This window comes from Hyaena hyaena, unplaced genomic scaffold (genome assembly GCF_003009895.1).
Source record: "Hyaena hyaena isolate Hyena2069 unplaced genomic scaffold, ASM300989v1 scaffold_46, whole genome shotgun sequence".
In the NCBI taxonomy this organism is placed as follows: Eukaryota; Metazoa; Chordata; class Mammalia; order Carnivora; family Hyaenidae; genus Hyaena; species Hyaena hyaena.
Genome location: NW_024080678.1, coordinates 502021 through 515966, shown reverse-complemented (window position 1 = coordinate 515966; position 13946 = coordinate 502021). Strand labels below are relative to the sequence as shown.

Below are 13946 nucleotides of genomic sequence, written 5' to 3'. Positions count from 1 at the left end.
TGAGACACGTCTACACCAGCAGATGAGCTCTGTTCAGCGGCCATGAATTCTGGTGTGGACTGAGGTCAGGTTCACCCCGGGCGGGGGGGGGGGGACTCAAGGGCAAGGGTGACTAGGTCACTTGTCCTGCGTGTTCCTGGAGATTTATGGGGCCTCCCAGAGTCGGTACCCTGAGTCTTAGGCGCCGTTTGAGGCCCTCAGGGCCTGGGCATCCGGATGGACTCAGGCCACCTTTTCCATGGCCCCTGTCCAGGGCCTCTGTCCAGCCTGCTTCCTGGCTGCCCCCGTCACATGCCAGTGTTTTATCCTGGGTCCCCACAGCCGTACCACACATTCTGTCCGTGTGCTCGGCATTTGTAGATATGATCATGGCTCCTGGCCCATGTTTCTAAGTTACCCCCCAGGCGTCTGTCCTTTCTCTGTGGCCAGAAGGTCAGTGCTGGCCACTGGCTGCCACCTCTGTCTCCCCGCTGCCTTCCCAGCTTCGAACACAGCTTTGCCGCTTAACGAGCTGGTGTCCCTGGCATGTTATTTAAACTGCTGTATCCACAGTGACCACCTCCCCCAGTCTGTGCCCTGTCCCCTGGGCACCTTGCCACTCTTTGCCTCTCGCCACAAAGGTCTGCTGACCCCTCTCCTGACCAGACAGGGCTCTTCCCGCCGTCCCCTGTGCCCAGCACTGTCCCTGCCACTGAGGAGCGACCTAGGGAAGGCAGGGGTCCGTTCCTCTCTCCTTCCTCCTCCCTGCTCTCCTCCTCTCCCCCAGCCTCCTGCCCACAGGGCCGTCCCCACACACGATCCCAGCCATTTCTTCCTTGGGGCCCTTTCACTTGCTCCAGGAAAGGAAGATCACCAGACAGAGACTGTCATGTCGCAGGGCCTTTTATTAAAATCAGGTGAGTCACTCCATTAGCTGAGAAGGCGCACTTAAGTTCCAGACCCCCCCCCCCCCCCCCCCCCCCCCCCCGCCGCCAACCCCGTCACCTCCTTTGGGATGGGTGTGGCTGTCCCACTCTGCCCAGACCTCTTTCTCACGGTAGAGGGACACCTGGGGGGGGGGGGGATGGGTCAGAGAATCTTCGTGTTGATGGCTTGGATTTGGGATTAAAGGTGCTGGGAAAGGTGTGGTTGAGTTTGGAGGTTGGAGGAATTGGGTTGGAGTTGAGGAGAGAGGAGTGAGAACTAGGTGGGGCCCAAAGGCTGCTGGTCGCAGTGAGCAAAGGGCCTCACTTCTCCTGGTTCCCAGGTGATGACCCCCCACAAGGAGCCCTGTCCCCAGGCAGAGACCCCTGGGACAGCCTACCCCCGCAACCCCCCCCCCCCACCTCCCCACCCGCCTCTCAGAAACAAAGCAGACACTCAGAAGCAAACTCTAGGGGCTACAGGAGACCCAGTCCCGCCCTCCCCTGGGCCCTGCGCCTGGCGCGTGGGGGTGGGGTGGCCCCGGGGCTTAGCCCTGGAACCCCAGCTCCTTGTACTTGGCCGCGATGTCATTCCGGAACAGCTCCAGAGCCTTCCTCATGGCTGCCTGGGCATCAGCGCCGAAGTCCCCGGGGTGTTTGCTCTGGAGAACCTGGATGATGACTTCTGAGATGAACTGCAGGGGGCACGGAGGAGAGGGGTGCTGGTCATGGGGCGGACAGACCCGGAGCCAGGGAGGGGGGGCGCGGAATCCGGCAGAGTCCCACCTTCTCTTTACTTCGGGCCATTTATGGAGTGCTTACTGTATACACCAGGCCTGCTTTGGAGTGGTCTCTGCAGATTCATTCCTTTTATCCCTGCAGCCCTGGGAGACAGGTGTACATGGGGCACCAGGCCCAGTACAGACCCAAGGTCGTGTGGCCCGGGGGGGCTCACCCATCACCCTCCTGTGCTGGTGTTCAGGATGCAGTCCAGCCGCAGCCATACAATGGCCCAGGGCACCGCCTCCATGCAGACAGTAGAAAGGAGGGGAAATGTTCCCATTCCCAAAATCTGCTAGATTTTGCAGTCAGAAAATCTAGATAGAAAGAAACTAGGGTGCCTAGGGGCGGCTCAGGTCACGATCTTGCGGTCCGTGAGTTCGAGCCCCACTTCAGACTCTGTGCTGACGGCTCAGAGCCTGGATCCTGCTTCGGATTCTATGTCTCCCTCTCTCTCTGCCCCTTCCCCGCTTGTTCTCTGTCTCTCAAAAATGAATACGTGTTAAAAAAAACTTTAAGAAAGAAACTGTTTCCATCTATGTATATTTCATTTTTGCACTTAATGGCTTAGTCTGCTTATTGCTTTAAGTAGCTTATTTGGGGTGGGGTGGGGGTGCAGAGCATCCTATTTTCTGGGCCAAGCACAGGACCCACGTCTCCTATCAGTCTCTCCATCACCATCCCGTTTGCTCGGGTGCCCACGATGTCATTACCAGGAGCATGCACAACATGGCAGCTTTAGCGATGGGAAGATCTCATGGGTGTAAAATGCTACTGTGCTCTTTTGACAGTTAACCAAGATCTGATGCCAACCACAGCCCTGGCCGGTGGACCAAGTGGTGTCACTTAACCGATGGACCAAGTGGTGTCACTTTACCGAGGCCTGGACAGGAAAGTAGCCAGACTGAGGTCATATAGCAAGAGGTCTTTGCACCCAGGGAGGTTGTGGGCAAACGGCCGCCAGAGCCAGGGATGGAGGTGGTGACTCTGCCTTTCCCATTTTCTCAGGGCGCCCAGAGTGCAAGTGACCCCAGGCAGAGGGTGGGGGGCTCACGCTGACAAAGGCCAACCCCCCAGTAAACACAGTTTGACTCAGAAATGGGGACAGTCCCACAAACACCTGCCTTTGGGCATCCACTGGGACATATGTGTTAGTTCACCTTTAATGTCAGAAATGCAACAAAACAAAGTGGGGGCTCGGGCTGCCGTGGAGTAAGCTCTGCCCCTGGACAATGTGGGACCCCAACTTCCTGGCTCAGCTCTGCCATGAGCCTCTCTGGTGACTTCACCACAAAATGGGGGCTCCAATGCCCCTCATCCGGTCCCCTCGCTCAGCCTTTCCTGAGCCTGTGTCAGAGCCACTAGTATCTAGGAAAGTGTGCAAACTGAGAAACGTTGCCCTTCACTACCCGGCACCCCCTGTGGCCCCCTCGCTCACAGGTGGGAAGCAGCAGCCTATTATGAAGAGCATGGAAGGGGAGGAACAGACATGGGCTCTGCCTTAGATTTTGCAGAGATCGATGCAGTAAATCAAATTTGTTTTAAGTGGACCTGGTTTCTAGCCCACTAGCTGCCAGTCGACCTTCTCTCTCTCAGCCTGTTTCCTTGTCCCCCAGGAGGGGATGTGTCATTCCAGTTGTACTGTGAGCCCACCCTGTGCCACTGGGGTTCAGAAATGGGAGAGCCAGAGTCTGCCCTTGGAGAGCTCATGTCCCAGCCAGGAGACAGCTGGGTAAAGAGATGAATTACAGTACAGCCGGGCAGGCGCCGTGACGGGGTTAAGGATAAAGCGCCTTTGCACTGGGGGTGAGGGGGGTGCCTGTGGATGGAGCAGCTGACGGCCTCGTGCAGAGGTGATGGCTTCTAAGCTGGGCCCTGCTGGAAAGACAGGGATTTGCTGCCAAGAGAAGACAGGGAGGGCAGGGGCCGCAACAGGCACGGAATCGCAAAGGCAGGACAGGCCCCTGTGTCTGGGTTGCTGACTGAGACACTGTGGGGGCAGCTGGGGTGCAGGGAGGTGAGTCTGAGAGGCTGAAGAGGGGTGTGGTGGTGGCTGATGGGAGATATTGTATCATAAGGGTTAAGAGCTTGAGTTCCAGAGTGCTGTTCATCAGACTGTACTTACCGGCTTATTAGCTGTGTGAACTTGGGCAAGCTACCTAACCTCTCTGAGCCTTCGGTTTCCAAATCTGTAAAGTGAGTATGAGAAGGGTACCTGCCTGGCACAGAGTCTGCTAGTTGTCTGCCTAATGGCCATTGTCTCCTTCTTCCTTGGTGACACTAGTTGTGTTTGGAGAGGCCACAGACCACGTCTCCCAGCTTTCCACGCAGATGAGTGTGGTCTTGTAGCCAATTTCTGGCCAGTGAGATGTGTTGGATGGCATTTCTGTGACTCCTTAAAAGAGAGCTTTCCTCTCTTCTTCCAGCTTCCTGTCTGGAACATGGACCAGATGGCTGGAGCCCTAGCAGCCATCTTGGACCATGAGTCAACTTTGAGGACGCGTGCCAACATCGGCAGCGTCGCTGACTGTGGGGCCCCCACACCAGCTCTGGACGCCCCAGCTCTGAACTCCCTTTGCATCAGAAAAAAGGAAGACACTGAACGCATTCAATCTCAGGGAGATGGCGAGAGTTCTGTGCCGCCATCTGGGATGGTGCCCATCCCAGCTGGTAGCCATCCCCGCTGTCTTCATCCTCATCGCCGCATCAGCCGGCCTGCCACTCCCGTCCCGAGGAACTGCACCTACCTCGGAGGCCCTTTGTCCCCCGGATCTCAGTGCTCCCTCTCACCACACCCCTCCTCCCACGGGCTCTAAAGGCAGGACATGCATGTCAGGCTCGCCCCTGCCCACCCCACTCCTCAGCCCATTACCGGGGGCTCAAACCACCTTCTCTTGCCTAGGACCCCCGAGGCTCTCTCCCTCTTCATCTGGAAAGATGCTGGAACAGCAGCACCAGCCTACTGGCCACCCGCAGCCCAGGATGCAGGCCTCGCTCCTGTACTCCAGCCCCACGACACCCGTATGCGTCATGAGGTTAGGGGTTAGGGGTTAGGCGCTGGGGGCCTGGGGGAATAGAGCCCTAGGTTGAATCCTGTGAGTGTGCCATGGACAAGCCAGCTATTGCCCTCTCTGTGCCTCAGTTTTCTCATCTGTCCAGTGGATGTGATAATGGTACCTCCCCGTGGTGGGTGGGGGAATGCGAGTGGTGTCCCCAGTATCCACCCTCCCTTTCTTTCCCGCATGACCTGCTGAGCTGGGGGAGAAGCGGGTTTACTCTCAGTGACCTCAGGAGGAAGGCGAAGTGGGTGACAGCTCGTTTTACAGATGGGGAAATTGGGGCTCAGCGAGGAAGGCCGTGGGTCACCCACAAGTTGGTGGCTGAGCTGGGACATGAACCCCAAATTTCATGTGCCCGAGGCCTCCCCTTGCACCTTCCCACCCGCCTCTGCCCTGCTTCCCACCTCCAGGTACTTGACCGGGATCTTGTGCTTGGTGGCGTGTGACTGGGCCAGGGGCTTCAGCTCCGCCTCGTGATGGCCCTTCTTCTTGAGGATGCCCCCCAGGGCGGTGAGCACCGTGTTGCCGTGCTTCTTCAGGTCCTCGGACCCCTTCATCTCATCCTCCGTCTTCAGGTGCTTGAACTTGTCGAACTTCTCCAAGGTCTCCGGGTGGCCCTTGAAGAGCCTGCGGGCACACGGAGGGCTGGAGTCAGACCCAGGAATGCGCGCCGGGGCTGGAGGTGGCGAGACACGCGAGTTCCCATCCAGGCCCCCTACTTCCCAGCTGTGTGACTTTGGGCAGTTCGCTCTACCTCTCTGTGCTTTTGCTCCCTCGGCCAAGCACAGGGGGTAACTGGGGCCTGCCTATAGCAGCGCCGTGGGGATTCGGTGGGCTGTGGGAAGGCGTGGCCTGGGTATTTTTCTCACCAGTGGCCTCTGCCTCTTCCTCATCGCTGCTATGAGCGGCAGGAAAGAAATATGGGGCCACTTTGCCCCCCTGTGACTCCACCAAATTTTCTCTTAAGTTGTTTGGAGCGCAGGTGATTTGATCACTTCATGGGTGGAGGAGGGGCAGGGGGCATTGGGGCTGGAAGACCCTGGATTTGTTGAGTCCCTACTGCACGCTGGGCCCCGTGCCAGGCTCTGTGTGTCCCTTTGGGGTCAGACTATTCCCATTTTATAGAAGAGGGTGTAAAAGAGGTGTGGAGTCGTAGCTCAACGTGACCACTATGCAGAAGGGCCAACTGGAAACAGGTCTGAGTGACTCGAGATGTAGACCATGCAGGGGATGGTCACTGCACCTTCCTGCCTAGGGAGCATCCTTTGGCTGCTTAAATACTTCCAGCTACGGGAGGCTCACTACTACCTGTGAGGGCCATTCCGCCCCAGATTAGCTCTCAGGCTCAGGAAGCTCTTGCTTAGTTTGCTCGGACGCCCCGTACCTCCCAGGCCCCTCGCGGTGCAGATGGTGAGGTCCCCAGGGAGAGAGTCACCTGGTCTCTCAGACCAGGTCTCTGCTCCCACCAGGGAGCCAGGGAGCTCGCTGCAGATGGACGCTGCCCGTGAACTGGGGCAGCCCCCTATAGCCATGGAGCTCAGTCTTTCCTGTTCTGGAAAGTTGGGTGTTCATTAAAGGGAGTCACACATGCCGCCTAGGTGGGGGGTGGCTCTCCCCATTTTACTTGTGGGCGGACGGAGCACAGAGGCTTTGCCCAGGGTCGGTGGCAAAGCCCAAACCGAGATCCGATGCTTCTCTAAGTCATTCTCTCTCTCTCCCTCTCGTCATACTCTGAAATGTCTGCAGGAGTGTCCCTCTCTCCCCAGGCTGCCCCTCCTCCTGTCTAATGGCTTCAGGTCCCTGCAAGTTTCCTCTTTTGTAGCTTCCTGGCCCGGCCACACCCTTCAGCCCTTTGAAAGCATCTCTGTGCATGCACACCCAGACACACACGTGTGCACCAAGTAGCACCAACAAGGAGCACCCCCCTCTCCCGGGAGCAAATCCCTCCTGTACCCCCCAGAACGCCCGGGGCTGTCTGCAGCAGCCGTGCCCCACGTCCCCATCTCACCCTGGCCCCAGCACCCCTGCCAAGCCTGCGTGTCACTGAGCATCTGGTGACAATGATCCTTGAACTCCTGCCTGGCAGATGTGGGACCTAGCGCCCACAGGGCAAGGTCGGAGGTCGGGACACTGGAGGGAGCCTAGCTGGGGCAGAGGAGGGCCAAGGACCTGGTGCCCAAGGCAACCAGGGACCTCAGATTTTTGGAGGAGGCCCCAAGATGCCTGGGAGAAAGAGCATGGGAAAGAGAATTATGGAAGCCAAGTTCTGGCCCCAGGTCTACCTCCCATGTGCTGTGTGATATTGAAAAAGTCACTCAACTTCTCTGGGTCTTGGATCAGCCATCTATAAACCAAAAGAGTTGGTCTAGCTGATGTTTCGGCCTCTGATGATAAAGCTTGATCCCCGCCTCACCTTCTACTCTGCACCAGTCAGCCAGCGAGTGAGCCCAGATCTGCCTTCAGCAGTGCAGGAAAACCGGGCTAATGAGTGCCCACCAGATCATTCCAGCACCACTCGGCCGCCTCCCTCCCTCGGCCCAAAGTCCTGCATCTGGGAGCCCCCAGGCAGCCGCAGAAGGCCAGACCTGGATTTGCCAAAGGGCAGCACCCTGGAAGATGGACAGACGAAGCCCGTCACCCCGCGGAAAAGGATGGACGGACTTTCACCACTGTTTCAGAAAGCCCTCACTTGCCTTGCGTTTTCATCTTCAATCCTACGTCCCCCTGCCTCGCTTACCACGGGCCTGCAGGCAAGTCAGTGAGAAAGGAGGCCATCTCCCAGCTGTCCTCTGAACCGAGGCCCGACCAGACACCCACACGGGAGATGGAGCACTCAGACCTGCACAACACCGTCTCTGCTCTGGACCGAAGACCCGGGCTGGGGAGGGGAACCCCTCTCTGGTGTGCCAGGGGTGCGGGGCAACGGCATGGTGCTCCCGAGCAGCCGTGCTGGGTCCAAGCTGCCTGGATGTGAGTTCCAGCTGTGTGACTTCGGGCAAATTGCTTAACCTCTCTGTTAAGGGTGGTGATCCTAATATCTACCTCATAAGTGCTGGTGAGGCTGAGTTAATATACGTGAAGCGCCGAGCACAGGGGCTGGGGGTGTGCACTGTGTAAATGTTGGCTGCCCTGCCCGTCCTCCTCGTTGTTACCACTATTATCAGGGTCACAGCCACCGCTGTCACCCTCATCATCATCACCATCATCATCCTCTGTAAAGGGAGAGGTTTGGGCTACCAGCGGTGATTTTCAAACATTTCGTGGCCTCAAAATTCTTTGTTCAAATGCAAAAATAAATAAAGCAGAAAGGGTTCGGGCTGGAGGAGGAAAGCCCGGGGCGCGCTCAGCAGCCCCTTCCTCCTCGACCCCCGTCCTGAAGCCAGACTCTTCAACTGGCCTTCTGGCTTTTATGCTCCAGACCTTTCCGATCGCATACTTGCAGCGGTGTTCTATTAACAGCTCTGCTGAACAGAATACGCAGTCTTTTACAAGAGGAGAAAGAGGAATGACCTTGCCAAGGTCAGTAAGAGAGCCGAGGCTCAGCGTCTGGAACAGAACCAAGGGCCAGCTCCCACGGAGGCAGGTGCAGCTCCGGGAGGTCGCCTCCCCTCCCTTCCCTCCACACGCAGGGGGCCCTCCTCCCAGACCTCACACTGTAAGAGGGCAGAACCCACTGGCATGCTCTCTGCGTGTCCTACAGCCTAAGACATGACGGGGCATTGGCCTTTCTGGGACCTTTCAGGGGCCTGGAGTCCGGGGCATCGCGTCTTGTCCCTGGCCCGGTCTCCCTGATCCATTCTGGAAAGGGAGGGAAGGTTTCCCCTGATGAATCAATACTGCGAGTCTCCTTCAAGTCGCTGCCTTGGGGGCTAGCGGCCCCCAGGTCACCTTGGGGAAACTTCTGCTTTGCAAACTGGTCTCTAACCCCAACTACCCTGCCTCCTCTCCAAAAGCAAGGGAGGAGCATGACCCAGAGAATGAGAGCAGAGAGGGATCGCAGAGACCCTGGCAGACAATCGCTTCATTCAACCAACAGGCAAGCAGGACTCAGAGATGGGGAGTGACTTATCCAGGGTCACACGGTAAAGGTAGCTCAGGAGTTGATGTCAACTTGGGGGCAGCTTTTGTCCCATTAAACAGGAGCCGTTGCAGCCCCAGCCAGCAGGCAGGGGACAGGAGGAGAAAGACATAGGGAACAGCCCCAGGATGCCAGTCAGAGTAAACAGAGAACGTGACTGTCCTTCCCAGAGTGTTTCTAAGGGCTCAGACTTCGGATCACCGAGCTTACAGGACTGACCATTCTCTCCAGACGTGGGAGCTGGATAGGAGTGAGGCCCAAGGAGACCAAAAAGGCACCTGAGCAGAAGAGGAAAACCTGGGTCGTGACGAAGGAGAAACTCATCTGCAAATTAAAGCGTGAAGGACAATCCATGCACTCGTGATCTCTCCAGGGCCGCCTCCTCCTGGGTGCAGAAGTGTTGACTTATACCCCGTTAGATATTTGACTTGTGCTGGCCCAGAATGTGAAAGAAGGGACCGGGAGAAGAGGGGTCTAACACCATCTGGGGTGGAGAGCAATGACAAAATAGCATTCTATCTACAAGCCACACGCCATCCTTTATTTACAACGCATGGAATTTTGTTTTCTTTTGTTTACTCAGGAACCCCCTGTAATAGCCGTCGAGATGTGCTTGGAGGTCACACCATTCAGAGCTCTCAGATTCAAGACTCCCTCAACATCAAGTCACTGACGGGTCTCCGTCTTCTATTTTCAAATTATAATACTTGGAAGGTCCTTAACCTGGTTCCATCCATAACAATGACTAACATCTTAAAGAACCTGCTATGTTTCAGGAACAGCGCCAGGCCCCTCACATGCACTATCTTATTTAATTCTCACATCCACTCTAAAACGTGACCAGGAGGTCACACAGTGGCTTGGGGGCAGAGCCGGCTCTGGAGCTGTGGGTCTTCCTCTTGAAGACCATGTCTTAGTTGTGACAGTTTACAGATCTTTATGGGCTTTTGGTCCTCATCCATTAACTTGAAGCATCTGACAAGATCTCTCAGGGCCCTTGTTAACTCTAACTGCCTACTATTTGCGGATTCCTTTTGGTGGGTGCCAGGCATCCAGGGTTTGATCACCAGGCTTCTCCCACCGCTGGCACAGGCTTGGGATAGAGCTCTTTTTCTTTCTGGACTCCTGTCCCTGACACTTACAAGCAAAGGAAAACCAAGCGAAGGTGTTAATAAAGTCAAGTGACACAGCCAACTGGTCGACCCTGGGCAAACATTCCACCTTGCGGGCACACACCCTTGATCTTTGGGGAGTGGGTGACAGGCAATGGGATCTCTTCCTTTTACCTGATGAGGACCTCCTGCCCGTGGCCGGCGAGGTCGGTCTCCACCTTCCCCCAGACGTTCAGCACCAACTGCCACTCCCCGTCACTGAGCCCCATGGTGCGGTCTGAAGAAGACAGAAAGAGGGAGTCCGGGCTGACTCGGTGTCCTAGCTCTGACAGCTGGGGTTTGAGATCGCCTGGCCCCAAAGGGATTTTATACCTTCCCCGAAGCTCAACACAGATCACTTGACGGCTCGCTCACTCTCTCCTCCTCCCCCTCCTCCCTCCTTTTCACGAGGGGGTCTAATCTTTTCCTTTCTGTAGCTCTCACATGGAAGCTATTTTGGGGCAGGTGCCATTGTGGGGAGGTAGGACAGCTCAGGCCACAGGGGCGTGGGGGTGTTTGAGTATGTGGCAAGAGCGGGGGGCGGGGGGAGGCTGGGCCACTGTCTGGAGTCTCAGAGGCCAGCAGAAAGGGCACCACCAAGGCCGACGCCAGCAGCCTGAAACTCAACTCTCCCTGTTGTCAACCATCCCAAGAGGGACTGTCATGTTTCCAAGCTCGGGCAGCAGCTCCCGGGCTGGCCCTGGGGCTGTCCTGGCCCTCAGCAGTCTTCTTGTCCTCAGTCTGCCCACATTGCCAGAGAGCCCCTGCCCACCCAGCAGCTGGGGGTGGGAGAGAGGAGGGAGCTGAGGGTTCCCGCTTATAGCTGGGCATCTATCCGTACGCTCTTGGAGTCTGGATTTTTCTACCCCGCCCAGAAAACTCCTGCTTCGTGGCTTTCGCGGCCTTGCTCAAATATTTCCTTCTGAGGACTTTTGCTTGGCATACCCCCTCGAGGCACCATTGATTTCTTCCTCCTTTCATTAATTTCTGGGTGCCCCTGTTGTACGGCTTCCTTCATTGTGCTGTCTTAGTTTCCATGCTGGTTCTGCCGTGAGTGCGTTACAGCAGCCGGTACGCACAGGGACGTGCCGGGCCCTCCTCCGGGCACTTTACATTTGGTAACTTGTTTAATCCCCCCGACAGCCATATCTCTAGGACAGACATGGCCTTGTCCTCGTTTATTCAGGGGGAAGTTAGGGAAAACTGTCACGGTCACATAGTTGATGGCAGAGCTGGGATTTGAATCCAGAAAGTCGGGTTCTTGAGTCCATGCTCCTGAATACCTTACTCACTTATGTTGACTTACATATCCCTTGGACCTCACACAGTGCCCCGTAGCAAATCATAGCTGAATAAATGTTGGTTGAATGGCCTTGCGAAAAAGCCAAAGGAGATGATTGGCCTTCTTTATATTTATCCATCTTCCTTCCATCCATCCATCCATCCATCCATCCATCCATCCAACCATCCATCTCTCCATCATCTGCTTATCTGCCCATCCACCCCCCCATCCAGCATCTGTCCATCCATCCATAATCCGTCCATCCATCCATCCCACACATAGTTACAGAGTACTTCCTGTGTGGTAGTACTACCACACGCTCAGGACAGGAAAACTAAATAAACACATTCCTGTATTCAAGAAACTCACAGTCCCTTGGGGAGATATAAGGAACACACTTACAGTACAGCTGGGTTAGCGCCATGACCAAGGTACCAGGCCCTTCCTTCCATCTATACAGGACTTTACAGTTTACAAAGCGCTTCCTTGGCCAGGATTACAGCTGATTTTCACAGTGGCTTCTGCAAGGTAACGAGCACCACCCCGTTTACAGCTGTGGACGGCGAGGTTCAGAAAGAATCAGCAAGTATCCTGGCTGTCTTGGGTCTGTATTAGACGCGTCAGTCGTGACCACTCCATATAGACAGCTCTTTCTCAAAGCGACTTCCCTGCCCCAGCCCCCACATGACCACGTAAGCCTTGTGCTTCCCCCCACCCCACCGCCAGTCACAGCCGACATCACCAGGACTGGTACCCAACCTGGCAAGGCTCTACCCAACAGCCTCTGCCTCTTAGCTCCATGAATCAGATCCCCTCTTCGAAATATGAACAGGGACGTTTGGCAAGAACTGTCCAGGTGGTAGGAAATGCGGCATTGAAGAGACCAAGAGTTTCATGGCCAGCACGGAGTAGGAACCCCAAGGTGAGGCGTCCTCAGTGTCACCTGGGGCCCAATCCGATCTCTGTCAAGCCCGGCCCAATTCCTGCTGGAGGGTCACGCACGCAAGCTGCCACTCCCTGTGGACCCCTCGCGGATCCTGTCAACGAACCCTGTTTACTTCTCTGTCGAATCAGCTGCTTCCTCTCCCTGACGCGGGGCAGAGCCACACCAGAATCCAGAGCTGGTTGACCCCCGGGACCCCATCCACCTTTCACGGTGGAAGATGTGGTCGCAAAATGACTAGCTAAAAATGCCAGTGGAATTGGGGGGAGAGCTATCATTCATTCATTCATTCACTCATTCATTCATTCATTCATTCATTCATTCACTCATTCATTCATTCATTCATTCACTCATTCTCCTATTTGCTCAACAGCCTAGTGCAAGGGCTTACTCTGTGCCAGACCCAGGAACCAGAGGAAAGGCAATTCTGAGAGGATCCCCCAAAGGCTCAGACCCCCGGCAGCGTAAGCCCCTACTTCTGGTCACTCGCTGGAGACTGAGGCCAAGCGTGGTGGCAGGGCAGGGCGGGGCGGCTGGGTACCCCGCCTGGCTGTAAGGGTTCCGCACCCGCCGCCTGGGGCTGGTGGCCAGCAGAGCAGGCCCCAAAGCTGAGCCCCAGCCCCACCATCTCCAGCCTCTGGACTTATCTGAGGACAGCCTGAGCATTTAAAAGCTCATCAAATCATTACTGATGCTAAAGTGTTTAATACTTAGCTGTCACCCCTTGGCAGGCACCCCCATTAACTGGCGTGTTCATGGAAACCTGTGGCTTTGAAGTCGATGGACCTTTTAAGTTTTACCATTTAAGCTAATAGGAAGGGGCCGACATCTGTGTGTACTTATACATCTCTACAACAGAGCAGGCATTACCTAACGGTTGCTATGGCTACCTGGAGTCACCAGCTTTGTTTGGGGGCTATAATTATCCCTGTGACAGCCTTCAAATGGCCGGGGCAAGGAGGCTGAAGATGCACGAGACAGGAAAACCAGGCACAAGCCTTATACTTGCGTGTCACACTCGGACACGCGCATCCACACGCACGCGCACACACAGCAGTGGGTTAGCTCGACTCCCAGGGGAGCAACACTGGGTCCTTCCACACTGGACCTGCCCCCTTCCTCTTTTCCATTTTCTCCTGTCACGGAATCCTTTAAATGCAAAACTCCGAGACACGTAGGATCATTCTCAAGTCTTCAAATCCTAGAGTCCTGAGATTCTCCCAGTGAAAACTCTGGGGCGCCAAAGTCTTCATGTTTGGCCACTCTGGGAATTTGGGCTTGAGAACTCCAAGGTCATCGAAAGGCAGAGGCAGGGGCGCCTGGGAGGCTCAGTGGGTTAAGGGTCAGACTTTGGCTCAGGTCATGATCTCACGATTCATGGGTTCGAGCCCCGTGTCGGGCTCTCTCCTGACAGCTCGGAGCCTGGAGCCTGCTTCAGATTCTGCGTCTCCCTCTCTCTCTGCCCCTCCCCTGTTTGCACTCTGTCTCTGTCTCTCTCAAAAATAAATAAAGATTAAAAAAAAAAAAAGGCAGAGATAGAGAAGCGCAGAAACCTATAGGGCCATCGTGTCTTGAGGCTAACAGAGAGCTTGGAGCATCTTGTCCAAGTTCCCACTAAATGCAGGGAATTTTCCCAACAGATCATCCTCTAGCATCTGCTTGCATACTCCTAGGCGCAGCGAGCTCACTACCTAAAACTTGCAAGTTTCTTCTTTATTTTTTTATTTTTTTTTTAATTTTTTTTAAAATGT

At 55.6% G+C, this 13946-nt stretch overlaps 1 protein-coding gene across 1 annotated transcript; it reads right to left on the bottom strand.

Annotated features, from left to right (window-relative positions):
* Window positions 1-1450: 1450 nt before the first annotated feature.
* Window positions 1451-10200, bottom strand: MB (myoglobin). The gene is made up of 3 exons (XM_039230478.1): window positions 10106-10200; window positions 5146-5368; window positions 1451-1597 (listed from the first exon to the last, which is right to left on the bottom strand). The coding sequence occupies exons 1-3, from the start codon at window positions 10198-10200 to the stop codon at window positions 1451-1453; spliced, it is 465 nt and encodes a 154-aa protein (XP_039086409.1).
* Between the last annotated feature and the right edge of the window lie 3746 nt (window positions 10201-13946).

Excerpts from the sequence above, each read along its gene's own strand:
- MB (XM_039230478.1), bottom strand. The coding sequence starts at position 10,200 with ATGGGGCTCAGTGACGGGGAGTGGCAGTTGGTGCTGAACGTCTGGGGG. Across the intron at positions 5,369-10,105 it reads GGGCAGGAGGTCCTCATCAG|GCTCTTCAAGGGCCACCCGG; the intron begins GTAAAAGGAAGA and ends GTGTGCCCGCAG. Across the intron at positions 1,598-5,145 it reads TCCCGGTCAAGTACCTGGAG|TTCATCTCAGAAGTCATCAT; the intron begins GTGGGAAGCAGG and ends TGCCCCCTGCAG.